Source organism: Pseudorca crassidens, chromosome 11 (assembly GCF_039906515.1).
Source record: "Pseudorca crassidens isolate mPseCra1 chromosome 11, mPseCra1.hap1, whole genome shotgun sequence".
Taxonomy (NCBI): Eukaryota; Metazoa; Chordata; class Mammalia; order Artiodactyla; family Delphinidae; genus Pseudorca; species Pseudorca crassidens.
Genome location: NC_090306.1, coordinates 68,272,274 through 68,287,805, shown reverse-complemented (window position 1 = coordinate 68,287,805; position 15,532 = coordinate 68,272,274). Strand labels below are relative to the sequence as shown.

At 36.4% G+C, this 15,532-nt stretch overlaps 1 protein-coding gene across 1 annotated transcript in view; it reads right to left on the bottom strand.

The window, feature by feature from the left end:
- Nucleotides 1-15,532, bottom strand: part of PTPRQ (protein tyrosine phosphatase receptor type Q) — a 239,279-nt gene that overhangs the window by 157,620 nt on the left and 66,127 nt on the right. The window contains exons 14-18 of the mRNA XM_067698707.1: nt 10,343-10,523; nt 8,806-8,967; nt 8,523-8,702; nt 7,811-7,918; nt 7,389-7,667 (exon numbers count right to left, since the gene is read on the bottom strand). Coding sequence (XP_067554808.1) covers nt 7,389-7,667; nt 7,811-7,918; nt 8,523-8,702; nt 8,806-8,967; nt 10,343-10,523 — 910 coding nt within the window. The remainder of the gene's footprint in view (nt 1-7,388; nt 7,668-7,810; nt 7,919-8,522; nt 8,703-8,805; nt 8,968-10,342; nt 10,524-15,532) is intronic.

Sequence of the window (15,532 nt, the reverse complement as noted above, 5' to 3'; positions counted from 1 at the left end):
CTGTCTTACATTGCAGTACATGCAGATAAAGTGGTCCCTGGGTATCTGCAGTGAATTGGATCCTCACCCCCACCCCCTTCACGGATACCAAAATTCAAGGATGCTCAAGTCTTATATAAAATGGCATAGTATTTGCATATAACCCATGGACATTCTCCTGTATACTTTAAATCATCTCTAGTTTACTTATAATACCTAATATAATATAAATGCTATATAAATAATTGTAAACACAATGGAAATGCTATGTAAATAGTTGCCTGCCAGCATGCAGCAAATTTAAGTTTTGCTTTTTGGAACTCGCTGCAATTTTTTTTCAAATATTTTCAATCCACAGTTGGTTGAATCTGTGGATTCAGGGCCCACAGATACAAAGGGCTAACCGTACAAGAAGGAGGACTGAAAAACACTTAAAAATTGATTCTGCCTTTCATTAATAATGATAATAATACATAAATGATTAATAGAATAGTTTTGATATACAACAAGATCTATGACAAGACAAGGAGCCTCTCCTAGATATAAGGCCGCATATAATAACCTGGTAACAAAACAGTCTACTAAGGATACAGGATATCAATAAATAAAACACTAGTTTTCTGTATCTATTAATGTTCTTATTATATTGAATGTAATGGTCACAAAATGGTTTTCTACATATATTCAAATACCAATACTACATGTGGGATTCCAATTCTGCCAAAATACTGGAATAGATAAACACTAAACTGAATGACTATTATAATTAAAAAAAGTAAAACTCTGCATAAAATTAACATTTTTCTTGTCACGTAAGGAATTGCAGAGCTGACAAGGGAGTTAGAAATTTCTGGTGGTCCAAAAACAAATGCAAGAAAACAAACAAAATAAAATCAAACAAAAAACAGTAAAAACAAGAATCCTGAGATGGAAGCCGGTACTAAAGCCTCCTCTGCCTTGGAGGGTACTGGTCAATCCTGGTGACTTGGAGTTTCTGTATTAACAGCTATGTAGAGTGCCAGAAAAAGAATATAAAACCTTGGGCCAGAAGAAGGATAAGGATACCCCTGCATCAAGAATTGGAACCCCAAAAGAATGCAATTTCAACTAGGGCCATGATATTGGCCAACTCTAGGGGCACCTTGAATTCTTCTGCAGAGTACCACAGACCTCAATGTGAGTGGTAACTCCTAGGCTTGTGCAATGTGGTGTATTCACTCTCAAGGACTAGGGAGTGAGAAGTAAGCCCACCATGCAAAAGTGGCCAGAAAAGTAACTTTTTTCCTCTTGCCACTCCTCTGGACAAAGAGGTGGAATAGAAAAATGACACATTTTTGGAACTTTAAGCCTATCCCTATGAGCATATGTAGCCTAAATCCATGCTACCCATATAGCCTGAAAAGACCTCTACTTCAGAATATAAATTAAAATGAATTTGAGTTGCCATTACTCAAAAGCAACTAGCAGAAGCAAACACACATTTTCTTGGAAGAAACTCAACTTCAACTCAGTCTACATAAATTTCCCACAGATGAAGTTTCAAGGAATATGAACTCACTGATAAAAGTCACAAAATACACAGGCAAATCAGGCACCAATACTTAAAGCCAGCAAAGAAAAAGGAAAACACACACACACACAGCAGTCAGACTTCAAAAGACTTTAGATACTGAAGTTATCAAAGAATAAAAATACAAACGTTTAATCTATTTCAAGAAATCAAACATTTGAAAGTATGAGCAATGAATTCTTTAGCTAGTAATAAATAATGTAAATAACCAAGCATACTTGAAAGAGAACCAAATAGGACTTGTACAACAGAAAAAAAATAACTAAAATTAAAATTCTCTTGATGCACAAAAAAGCAGATTAGATATAGTGAAAATTTTAGCAAAAAAAATTTACAGTATTGAATAAAGTAACTCAGAGAAAGAAAATGTAGAGAATATAAAATGGCAGTTAAGAGACATAAAGGATATACTAAGGGGGTCTAAGAAAGTAGAGAAAATGAAGAAGAAATATTTGAAGGGATATTGGCTGGGATTGACCAAAATTGTTGAAAGATATCAAGCTTCAGAACAAGGAATCCCAATAAATCTCAAGCAAAATTTTCTTTAAAAAATCATATGGGGCTTCCCTGGTGGCGCAGTGGTTGGGAGTCCGCCTGCCTATGCAGGGTATGCGGGTTCGTGCCTCGGTCCGGGAGGATCCCACATGCCGCGGAGCGGCTGGGCCTGTGACCCATGGCCACTGAGCCTGCGCGTCTGGAGCCTGTGCTCCGCAACGGGAGAGGCCACAACAGTGAGAGGCCCGCGTACCGCAAAAAAAAAAATCATATTTAGGGGCTTCCCTGGTGGTGCAGTGGTTAAGAATCCGCCTGCCAATTCAGGGGACACGGGTTCGAGTCCTGGTCCAGGAAGATCCCAGGTGCCGCGAAGCAACTAAGCGCATGCACCACAACTACTAAGCCTGCACTCTAGAGCTCGTGAGCCACAACTACTGGGCCCGCGTGCTACAACTACTGAAGCCCACATGCCTAGAGCCTGTGCTCCGCAGCAAGAGAAGCCACCGCAATGAGAAGCCCGCGCACTGCAATGAAGAGTATCCCCAGCTCCCCACAACTAGAGAAAGCTCGCACGAGGCAACGAAGATCCAATGCGGCCAAAAATAAATAAATTAAATTTTTAAAACTCATATTTAGACACATCATTGTGAAAGTACATAATACCAAAGAAGAGAAGATCTTAACAGCACCAGGAAGAAAACAGATCATCTACATAGGAATGACGATTAGACAGAAAAGTGACCTCAGTTGAAAAACGAATGGAATTCTAAACCCAGAAAAATTAACAAGAACAAAATAAAAGCATATTCAGACAATCAAAAACAGAGAGAAAGCCATCAATGCAACCTCAACAGATGAAACTGTAAACAATGCACTTTAAGCAGAAAAATATTTGCTGGAGATGACAGACCACAGTTGGAAAGATATTGGTTTAAAATTGCCTTCATAGAAGAGTAACAATAATGACTAACTTGATGGTTAAACAACATAAACTAAATATGTGCATATTATTGCCATTATAGAGTCCTGATATAAGTCCTTTCCTTTCAAAAGAAAGAAGAGAACCTTTTTTATTGGTAGTCTAAATACAACGGATATAAAAAATGCTACTAATAAATTTAGTAGAGAAAATTCAAAAGCCTTAAAAATGTAGAAACAGTACCCCCTCACCCCCACTGTTACCTGTTATGAAGTGCATTGCATCTAAAGCAGACTTAAGAGGAAAAACTGAGATAAGAATGTTGATATTTCTAAAATTTTGGGAAGAACTGTAATTCAATACATAACTTGATATAGCAATATACAGCAATATAATCCTACTATCCCTTCCCAAAGAGTCAAAATCTTCTCTACTATCTTTCCAAGCCAAACCATTAAATTGAGAAAAATCCTCAACAACTACTCTGAGTGCTCTCTTAGCCTTCTGGCTCTAAGTGAAATCTTGGAACTGCTTGAGAACACTACAACTCAGCACTCCTGGGTAACAGATAGCTATTTGTTTTTCTCTCATCATTCCTATAACCACAGGGCCTGGAAGTCAAGTATTTATGCTTTTCTTTGCCATATCCAGATCTATTCTTCTTCTTCCTGAAAAACTCGAGGTGTCACCCCTCCTTTAAGACAATCACCTAGTGGTACTCTTCCACTTCTCCACACGTCTTAAAAAGTTTATCACCTGTATGACTGACTTCCTCTCTACCACTCTCAGAGATGTCAACACTGATGGAAATGATCTGTGCTATTCCGTGGACTCTGTATTCGTCGAGGTCCATAATTTCAATAATCTTTTCCTCCACCTCACTTTAACCACTAGCTTTCATGGCAACACCTGAGGGCTTGTCATTACCTATAACTGTCAGTATTCCTCTCTTTGGCAACCACCTATCTTTCCAGCTGACTGACCCCCGTACTGCCAATCCAACAAGTCTTTGACCCTCATCAAAACTTCACGGTCCATCACCTCCCTTATGTCCTCATCTCCCTACTTACTCAGGTCAGAGTCCACAGTCTATCACTAAAATCACTCCCTAGCAATCTCCAGAAACTCCTTTTTCTATCTTACTTTTCCTGCAAGATTCCAACTTAGGTTAAACTGAACTCAGGGCTAGTTCTACATCTGCAATACAACAGCTAAAAATGTCTGAATAAAATACCACTCCATGCTCACTAGCCTTACTTTAATTTATAACCTCAAATCTCAAATCAATCTTTTTCACTGCTTGGCAACCTATCTATTTTTTAGTTCATTTAGTCTCCTCTGTTATGTATGTTTTCACCATACTCTCTCTCCACAAACATCCAATATCTCCTCTCCCTCCTTATTCGAAGCTGATAAACTTGCTTCTAATTTCATTGAGAAAATAAAAACCTTCAGAAGAGGACTACATACGTTCCTACCACCCCTCTTCCTTTAACTGCCTTCTCTCCTTACTCCTTTCTAAAACCCAGTCCACTTCAGCACTAGATTCCACTCCGTCTACTTAGTCAGACCTTAGACTTGACATTCTTTCCTCTCTGTTGTATTTTTAGTTTTTCTCTCTTCACTGAATTCTTTCTATCATTGTATACATGTAAACACACATCAGCTATTGCACTTCCAAGCATTAGTAAAATAATCAAGATAAAACATCTGAACAAATAATGTACTCCTATTTGTAATTAGCAGCATTAACACATTACTGAGTTAGCATAGCTCTCAATTTCTCATGAAATAATATTGAAAAGTGGGATCTTGTTTTTTATAGTAAGAGTAGAGGGTGTATTTATTGTATTTAATAAGAATATTGAGCCCTGGCAGCAAACAGATAGTTGCTCCTGAGCACATCCTGCTTCAAATGACACCTTGAGACTGCTTAAAATTATAGCTTCCTGTTTTTCAAAAAGAACTGAACTCGGTGGTCCAACTTAGCAAACATGATCTAGGAAAAGTCATTAATGTAGATTCCATTGCCTATGAAACACCCAGTAATTTATATTAACTTTAGGAGGGTGGAAATTCATTTTCTTTTACAGTGCTAATATAGCCCAGTAAGGGTTGGTATACTGTAAATTATTTGTTGAATATTTGTTGCAAGGATGAACTTCTCAGACCTCAGTCTATCATTAGGAATGAAGATAATAATACCTTATTGCTTTATTCTGGAATTAAAAAGGCAATTTTTGTGAAAGCCAATAGAAGAGCCCACAATGGTATGTTGCAGGTACTTAAAATATGCTTCATTCCTTGACATGGTGTAAAATGAAACCAGGTAGAGTAAGATATTTTTCTCAAAAATATTTATTTTAAGTACAATATTTATGAAAGTAATGAAGCATGCCAATATATATATCAATTAAATTGCACTATAATGGATAACTTATAATAATAAAAAATGTTCTTTTCATTACACTCTTATTCCTGCCATTACAACTACTGTCATCCTCTATGGTCAATCTTATTAATTTCTGTGACCAGTCTGAAGAGGATACTTTTGCTCAAAGGTAAGCCACTTTACTAGATTCCTAGTTCCTCAAGGTCAGGGACAAGGCCTCACCTATAGCATCTGTCTGAATCAGAAGAAATTGTTGATATTTGGCCAATTATGACATATAGGAATAGCAACTCCATATGGTTCAGCCAGTATCTAGGCAAAGAATATTTATTTTTTACAATGCAGGGATGAAACAGTACCTTTACGGAGTTGGCCTAAAAGTGATGCTGCAAAATATATGACTATAGACATAGTACAAACAGTGCACTGAGATCATCAGGCAAATGTCGTGCTTTGTGCTATTTGCTCTTGCATCACTGAAACACAATTAACTCTTTGCTTGCGTTATTTCCTTTATATGGGATACATCCCCTGGCCACCCAACAACCTCTATAATGTCCATTCCACCGACTCCTTAAGACTCAGGTCAAATGCTACCTCCTCTGTAAGCCTTCTCCAGGCATGTCCTTTCTGTGCTCAGACTCTGCACCTCTGTCTATACACATACCTCAAGAATGTATATAGACTATAACAGCTTCATCAAAGAATATATTCCCAAAATAATCAAATTATTTTTATTTAAAATATATTTAAAGTAACCTTATTTTTCTCTATTTTTAAAAAGAGTTTATGTTATCCAACTTTGAGGTGGCTTATGTACTGTGTTAACATAACTGATATTACAATTTCTAAATAAAAACAAGTTTAATTACCAAAAAAAAAACAATGTAGGGACTTCCCTTGTGGGGTAGTGGTTAAGAATCTGCCTGCTGGGCTTCACTGGTGGTGCAGTGGTTGAGAGTCCGCCTGCCAATGCAGGGGACACGGGTTCGTGCCCCGATCTGGGAAGATCCCACATGCCGCGGAGCGGCTGGGCCTGTGAGCCATGGCCGTTGGGCCTGCACATCCGGAGCCTGTGCTCCGCAACGGGAGAGGCCCCAAGAGTGAGAGGCCCACGTACCTCAAAAAAAAAAAAAAAAAGAAAGAAAAGAAAAATCTGCCTGCCAAAGCAGGGGACACGTGTTTGAGCCCTGGTCCGGGAAGATCCCACATGCCGCGGAGAAACTAAGCCTGTGTGCCACAACTATTAAGCCTGCACTCTAGAGCCCATGAGCCGCAACTACTGAGCCCATGCGCTACAACTACTAAAGGCCGCGCCCAAAGCCTGTGCTCCACAACAAGAGAAGCCACTGCAATGAGAAGCCCATGCACCACAACAAAAGAGTAGCCCCCTCTAGCCACAACTAGAGAAAGCCTGCACGCAGCAACAAAGACCCAACGCAGCCAAAAATAAATAAATTTATTTTTTAAAAAAGAATGTATGTAGATATATGTATGCGTCTATACACACACGTACATATATATGTATAGAATTTATATATATAGTCTCTATACATCTATGTACATCTATCTATAGATATACACTTACATTCAGCTTTACATATATGTACATCTATACATATATATGTATAAATATAGATACATCTATATCTATAGGTAGATGTATATGGACGTACAGAGAATGTATATAGATTATATATAGTATAGGAGTCTACTCTTATGAACGTGTCTCTGCTATTACCTAATTTGAAAGCAACCAAATTTATAGGTACACTGAAAAGACCTTTGATTTCTCAAGGTATTTCATTTGAAAAAAAAATCACTGATTTTTATTCTGGAGTTCCCTTATATGTAAATCAAACTTAAAAAATTTGCACAGCAAGTCTTTTCCCACACTTTACCAGAAAGAGCATATAAATTCCTGGATTATACAAAACAGAATGAAAGACTTTAGGTTATGTAAAATATAAACAATATGGCAATTATCAGCCATGTTTACTTCCTTACTATGTATTAAACAAACAAAAACTTACCAGTCTCAGATGTCCTTACAGAGAGTAAAGATAACTGATTGCCATGACCAAATCTGGTATATGACCTTACAGAAATGTTATAGAGGGTGTAAGGTTTTAAGTCTCTTAAAATTATGCTTGTTGTTGAGGTGTTCTTCATGAATAAGGCATCTATATTTTTATAAAGCACTTCATAAGCAACAATAATCCCATTGGGTTTCTCAGGTGGTGACCACTTCAAACTTATTTCACTAGCAGTAACATCAATAACTTCAACATCTTGAGGTGATGATTCTGGTTCTGGGGGGAAAAAAACAAAACTTTAAATACATGTATTTTTTCATGCTTATTACTTCAGACACTAAAGGCAGCATGAGGTAGATGGCAATAAGCATGCAACACCATTTGCTTCTTTTTATTAAAACTGCACCTGATACTCTTACCATCTTCTGGAGTTCTCACAAAGATGTCATTTGCTTCGGACAAAGAACTTTCTCCAACACTGGTTGAGGCGGTCACTCTCATTTTATATTTTGTATATTTCTTTAACCCTATAAGGACAACAGGCAATTTGTTTAAAGTCCTTAAAATAATATTCTTGTATTAGTGCCATTTAACACAGGACTAGTGAAAATAACTTCTTTGGGAGACTGGTTCTCTAAATCAGCCCCCTTATAATCCCCATCTCCCAAACTTCCTTGGGATGAGAGCCTTTCCATCTTGATGACGTTTTAGTTTTTTCCTAAAATATTAAGGCGATCATCTGAGGCTGAAGAAATCATTTTTGGCACACTGCAAGGAGTACAGTTGATTTGGCACAAACACCACGTCAGCTCAGTTACTTCAGCTGATTGGCACATACACTTAATCAAGCCATCAATACTGAGTTATATTGATGTACCAGGCATAAAATCCCCTAGGTTAAGAGTATATTCTTAGGATACCTGTTATCTGATGACTTTATTTGCAGACAACTATAGTTAAAGAAAAACACATCTAATCAAGTAATTTCTGCAAGTATTTTTCAAGATATCCATGGGAGCATAGCACAACAAAATCTAGAATGATGCAACACGTGCCCTGCTGTGTTTAACGGCATAGAGAGATGTGTATTTTCCATCAGGAAAAGAATGTCGAAACAAAACTTTGTTCTACCTGTTATGAGAAAGCTGTTATCTACAGTAGTCATCTGGAATGCTCTGTTCGTATCCAGTTCCATTGCATAAATGGTATAATGAGTTATTTTTCCATTAGGATATTCTGGAGGATCCCAATATAACAAAATAGATGAAGAACTAATGTTTTTATACTTTATAACTTGAATGGAGCTTGGCACTTGAGAAGAAGAGTGAACAATTAATATGAATGAAAAGAAAAGTATTACAGTGTACAAGAGCAATATTTGCAGGTAATTATTTCAAAGGAAACACACTCTTACCTTGCTCACGTGTCCTAACATTGAGAACCGTTGGTGGTCCTTCTCCCATGATGGTGAAAGCAGATACACTAATCATGTGCTCAGTGAAAGGTACAAGTCTCCTGATAACGTAAGACAGCTGTTCAGCAGCAATGTCAGCGATATACTGATTCCTTGAAGTTCCTATTTGAAATCAGTTTTTAAAAAATGTTTGGCTTTGTGATCAAGATCATTCTTGCTCACACAGTGAAATTTTAAACCCAATTTCACATTATTCATTAATCTCTCCATGTAATCCTTTATATGAAAGGTAGATATATAGTTAATAATAAATATGCCAAATATACCCCAACAATATATATAAATAGTTTGTGATCATAATATAGTTTTGCTAGTTGTTATACACTATCCTGGAACAAGAGATTAGTGTTTTGAGAAAATATAACTTTCTAAAAAAGACAGGCTAGGAGTTTTTTCTGAAAAGACCATTAGGCAATAATATCAAATTTAAATATTGTAAGTCAATGCTGCATTATAATTTGAAAATCATAGAAATAAGGTTTTACTTGGACTCAAAGTTCGCCACACATTTGCTAAATCCATTAGTGATTTAAAGCAAGCATGCTTATAAAACTGCCACATAAATATGTCTGGACAAGGATTTCAGAAAATGTTAGTTTTTTAGAACTTGCGCTTACAATGTTAATTAGCATTTAGGCCAAACAAAGTATTTAAGGAAACATCTACATCAGAAATCATGGGCCTCTAATTTTTAGTGTCTTCTAAAAATTAAGTCTTCTTTGCTCAGGAAAAACAGATCAATGAATGAAATAAACATATATTAAATGCAATGTGATACTTCTGCCTAATGCCATCATCAATAAAATAATATAACACTTTTAATTTGGAACGGAACAAATCAGAGAAAAAGCAGTATGAAAAAAATTTTTTTCTCACTTAGCATTTTAGAAAAACCAGAGAGATAATTTAGATTTGTGTCTTCTAACCAAGTATTTTTAATTCGCTATATATGACATTCTCTTTTTAGAGACAGTAAGATCCATTGACCCTGAAGAGCAAGTGTATACACTAATGACATCACCACATCATTGGGGTCACCTACACCTGTTTATCACCCCATGCACTAGAGTTGTAACTTTCTGACCTATTTACCTTCAGTGACATTTGAAAACCTATTAGTCAAAAACTGCAGAGAGTGTGAGGCCTGTAAATGATTTGAAGATATGTTAATCCCTTCCCATCACACCTGCTTTGGCAACTGTAATAACTGATTGTCTATGCAGCTTGGCTAGAGACTCTAGGGTGCTACTTTCTCTCCAAGGAAGGTCAGATGGGTTAGGAGGGGCCAGCTCCTGCCTGTGTGGCATTTCCATTTGCTGTATGAGGTTATCCGACAGTTAAAGAAGAAAAAATCTGACTCCAGCCCATGGACCATTAATAATTGGGTTGAACTCCCAGCTAAGGTTCATATCTGTGCTAGCTAGTACTGGTGGTTTAAATACATTTCACAGAACAACAACAAAAGAAATGTACCTACCAACTGCTGAAGGCTGGTCTTCAGCTCTACTCCTCACAGGAAAGTTATGATGTGGATGACTGCTATACATAACTGAAGCAATCGAGTACAGGTCAGAAGACATCTCTGCTGAACCCTCAAATAATCCTGCCATTGACTCTACTACGTTCACAGTTTCTGGAGCCATGGGGCCTTTTATATACTGCAATTGAAAACAGATATTTACAAAGACTGCTCGTGACAGTTATGTTAATAATGGCTTCATTCAAGGACTAGTTTCAAAAACTAGTAATTCTGGAATCACGGTTTTTTTAAAAATAATATTATTTCCATGACTGCTGTCTCTTTCACATTCCAAGATTTCACTCTGAAGCTACTAAAATCCTGCATCACTGTACCGATTGTGATCAATTCCATATCTTAAGAGACCAATACTGTATTGTGGGGAAAAGGAGATAATTCGTTTCTGACTTAAGTTAGCTTCTTTATGGTAAAATTAGACATCCTCATGCAAAGGTTTCATGACTAAAATATTTTAACTGCTCACCCCCCAAAAATAAGTGTTCTAGGCTTACTGCTTTATTAATATGTGTTTTGCTTTGCCATCTATATGTCTTCATTTGTATACGAGGTGTGAGCAGCCTGCATGCCTGGTAGATACATATCACTAATAATAGTTTAATCTATCATCGAGAGAAGTTACAGACATGAACAAAATTACATAGCAATAATTTTCAGAGTTCAAGGCAGACCTCTCCAAGGCTCTGGATTTAAGGAATATTTTGGGTAACTGTGATTGTTCCTAGATGCCATAACGTATCTCACAAGTGTCGAGTTCACCGAAGTGGCAAATAATGAAAACAAAGTATCAGGAGCAGATTACAGATATACACAGTAGAGTTTTATGTTGGGACAACAAGAGGACTCTCTCCTTTCTTTCCCACATAACGGATTGAAAGAGAATGAGAAAATTTGAATATGGTCTACGTTTCAGATGGTACCAAGACAATATCAGTAATTGTGTCAATTGTGGTAATGGAATTATTGAATAAATTAAAATGTCCATGTCTTGTAGGAATCCATACTTAGGCACGTAAGAGCAAAAAGATATGAAGTCTGGAATTTATTTCAAAATAGCCGGCATCAACAGCAACAACAACGAGAGACAGCTGGGGCAAGAATGGCAGCATGCTGATAATTACTGAATCCAGGTGATGGGTTAATGGGGACACAGTTTATTTATAATACTCTTTTTTTCTCCATTTATACCAGTTCAAAATTTTCCAAAATGAAATAGTTTTGGGAAAAAAAGAAACTGTTGCAAGAACTACTCTCTTTTTGTCAATTCCTTTTCAAGTTCAGTTTCAAAACTCACTCCAAACCCTTTTTTTAAAAAAGAAAATTATTCTGTTCCTTCTCAACTCCCTGCTCTCGTACCCTCAGAATTTGTAATTAATTCATAGTATAGGTTTTATTTATTTATAAAATTTTGGTACACCTGTGTTTTAATTATCTTACATGTTTTGGGATTGTGTTTACTCCGAGAGCCAAAAACAGGCTTTTAATTCCTTATTAACATAAAGCACTTAGTATCGTTAAAAAAGTAGTAGATACTCAGGAAAAATATCGGGAAGGCAAGAAATTTTAAGGCAGTTTACTTATTTAACTAGCTACAAAGACAGCTCATTTAAATATTAACTTTTCTGAAAAATAAAAAAATGGAGAAAAGATGCAAGGATATCTCTAGTTCTCCAAATGATATTTATAAAATAAAATTATCTAAATCTTGTTACATCTTTAGCCAGAAAAGTATTGTGATAAAAAGTAGGGAGATACCAATAAGATTTACTCTAAGAATATTGTGATAAAGCACTCTGGATAAGGAACCCTATATGGAACAAACTAAAGCTCTTCCATCTTTCAAGGCACACTTCAGCTCTGTCTCCACTGGGAAATCAGAGAAGGCATGAATCACAAACACATAATTCAGAGATGCTCTGGTAGTCCAGTCAATAGTTTATGCCTGAACCACACAGCTGTTTCCACTATCAATCAGCCACCCTTTGAGAATCCAGGGTACAAAGCACTTTATAAAGGGTACCACAGGGTAATACAAAGAACTTCCCCTGAACTATGATTTTGCATTAAATCTCTCATATTTTATACCAATGTCAGATAAGCTTCTGAGAGTTAAACCATCGTATCCTATCAATTAACTAAGTTAAGCATCTCTGTTGACAAACTGCTGTTCCAGCCTAAGAGCTGACCTGAGTTAATTCTATCTGAATTTTCCCGAATTCATTGGAAAGACCCTCCCTAACTACAAATGATTTGAACATTGGTTTTGTAAAAACCCAGAAAGTTACTAATTATCACCAAGTGTGCCATGTTGTGAATATTTCCCACACTTTGCCTCTCTAAAAAGGTATTAAGTATTAGGTTTTTCAAAGGATGAAAAAGAAAGATTTTTAAGAGCAAAAATGATGGGAAAGAACCAGAACTTAAGAGGGTAATAAGAAGGGGCTGAGAAGCAGGAGTGGAAATGAGGGATATAGAAGGGAATAAAGGCCCATCACAACTTCCAAAAGCTTGGACTCATTGAGTCAGTCCAGCATTCTCAACCTCAGCAGTAATAACATTCTGTGTTAGATAATTTTTTGTTATAGGGAGCTGTCCAGGGCATTGTAGGAAGTATAGCAGCATCCCTGGTCCCTACCCACTAGAAGCATCTTCCCAGTAGTGACAGTGAAAGCTGTCTTCAGAGATTGCCAAATGTCTCCTGGAGAGCAAAAGTGCCCCTGGTTGAGGACAACTGAGTTAGGCAATGTCACAATTCATCAACATGAAAAGCTTCTCAGATGCTACTTAGGAATCTTCAGAATTTATGTGAAAGAATTAGAAGTCTTCAGAGTTAAGTTCCTAATCCACCTGAATAAACCAACCTGATTCTACATGTAACAGTCTTCATTATAACTAATGTGATTTTAAAAAAGAAAAGAAAAAAACTCTAGTACATCTATCAACTTCCACTCACTAGAAGTCTGCTCGATTGAATTAATGAAAATTTTGACTTATTCTTAAGAAATGCTTCTCTATTTTATTATAAACTATAACATGATTTGTGCTATTATCAACCAGTGGTAAAAAGAAGTTTACAATTAGCATTACGTTTGGAAACCTCTAATGGATACTATATCATTCTGCACATTATTTGGGTGATAAATCCCTAAGACTTGATTCTATTTATGTTCCTAATAATCAATGAAGTAAACTTGTCTCAAGCATTCCTTAACTACCTTCAAGTCCTGTCCTCAGCCTCAATCTGAAGCAACTGTCCAAGCATTTAGCTGGCTTTCTTCTCATGCTCATCACTGACAAACACTGATATACTTGAGAAATAGGTTGGATGAAAGGATGTATCTATACAAATCTCAGAAATCTGTAACACTACATAGCAGTGTCTCTGGGGATAAAATGTCCCAGGGTTCGATTAGAATAACAAGTACAGGATGAGATTTTAGTGTGAAACTCAGCCAGAGAGCAATCCATGGAGAGATGACTTTAGGGGTTTTCTAACTTCTGTCTCAGCAGAATGAGTCTCCCAAAGAAATTAGTTTTATTCTTTGCATTGACAGAAGTAGAAAGTTTACACAAAAGGAGAAAATAATTCTGCTCAGTTTGGCTCTAGTCAAACTACATATAGAATATTGTGTTCAGCTGAGAAAGAGGCTCATTGACAAATTGGAAAATATACACAGAAGAGTTATCAATAATATGAAGGACGTGGAAACCATGACTGATGAGAACCTGAGGATGTTAAGCCTTAGGGAAGCCATGAGCATTATTTCAAATGATAAAAAGTTAAATCACTGTGCACTGTTATTACTACTGCAGAGACTAACATTTAAAGCTACTGTGTATCAAGTACAGTGCTAAATACTTTTTCCCATGTGATATCACTTCATTATAATCTAAAGGGAAAGATATTATTATCTCCATTTTACAGTCATCTGTTCAAGTTCACAAAGCTAGTCATAGCAGAGGTGGGGTTGGAACACATTTTCCTGGTTGCAAATCCCAAACTCAAAGTCATTATATGCTACTGTGTGGGTCTATAGAGGAGAGATGGGACAAACTAGTAAACATTAGAGGACGAATATTTCAGTCCAAAACAGTTAAAGAACAGGGTAGTTTCTTATTTATCTATGCATATTCTGGACCTATCACAGTGCCTAGAACTTTATAGTTACCTAATAAACGCATGTCTGTGAGACCATAAGGAAGCATGGTTTAAGGCTTAAAGAACAGGAGCTGCTTTTGTAGTAGTTGATTCCCTATTGTCAGAGTTGATCAAATATTTTAGCAGAGGCTGGATTCCCAATCATTTATTAGGCATGTTATAGATGACATTCATATGTAAGCTTGGAAGTTGAAACAACAGTCCTCAAACGCTGAGATTAAATTTTCTAATGTATTTCTTCAAATATGTTTTTAAATATCGAGAGTAAAATCTTATATGTATTTCAGCATGCTTAAATAACCTCTGTTTATTAAGAAACAAACAACTCATGAGAGGTCACTGGAAAAAATTTCAATAAGGATGATGAGATCAGGTCAAGCCTAGCATAGGATGATTATATTTTAATACTTTTTTAAAAGTGTAATCATCATGATATATGCACATGGCTAAAAATGCAAGAGGTGATGAAGGATTTACAATGGAAATACTTCCTTGTCTGTACTTTTCCAGTTGCAAGTCTTACACTCCAGAAGCTACATTTTTTTGAGATTTTGAAATCGTTTGTTTATTTTAATTGAGATATAACTGACATATATTACTTTCAAGTGTACAACATAATGATTCAATATTTGTTGGAAGCAACACCTTTAATCATTTCTGTTTTCAGTTCTTATGGCGTTACTTCTAAAATCACTAGATAGCATGCTTATACTGTTCTGTTAAGGCTCACTTACTTTAGACAGCATCAACTGACTTTCTGCTACGACAGGAAAGCTAGATTACTTAAATAGATACATATTCCCGTTCCCAGGCCATTCTCATTTTTTATTTAGTTACTTTTTTAGTTTAAGTAATATACTTATATCTGGAAGGATTATTCTCATAGACGCGTGAAACACAAAACAGTGGAGAGACTACAGTGGATGGCCTCTCTCGTGATCCCTCCACTATCCCTACCTCCTGTTGTTCAT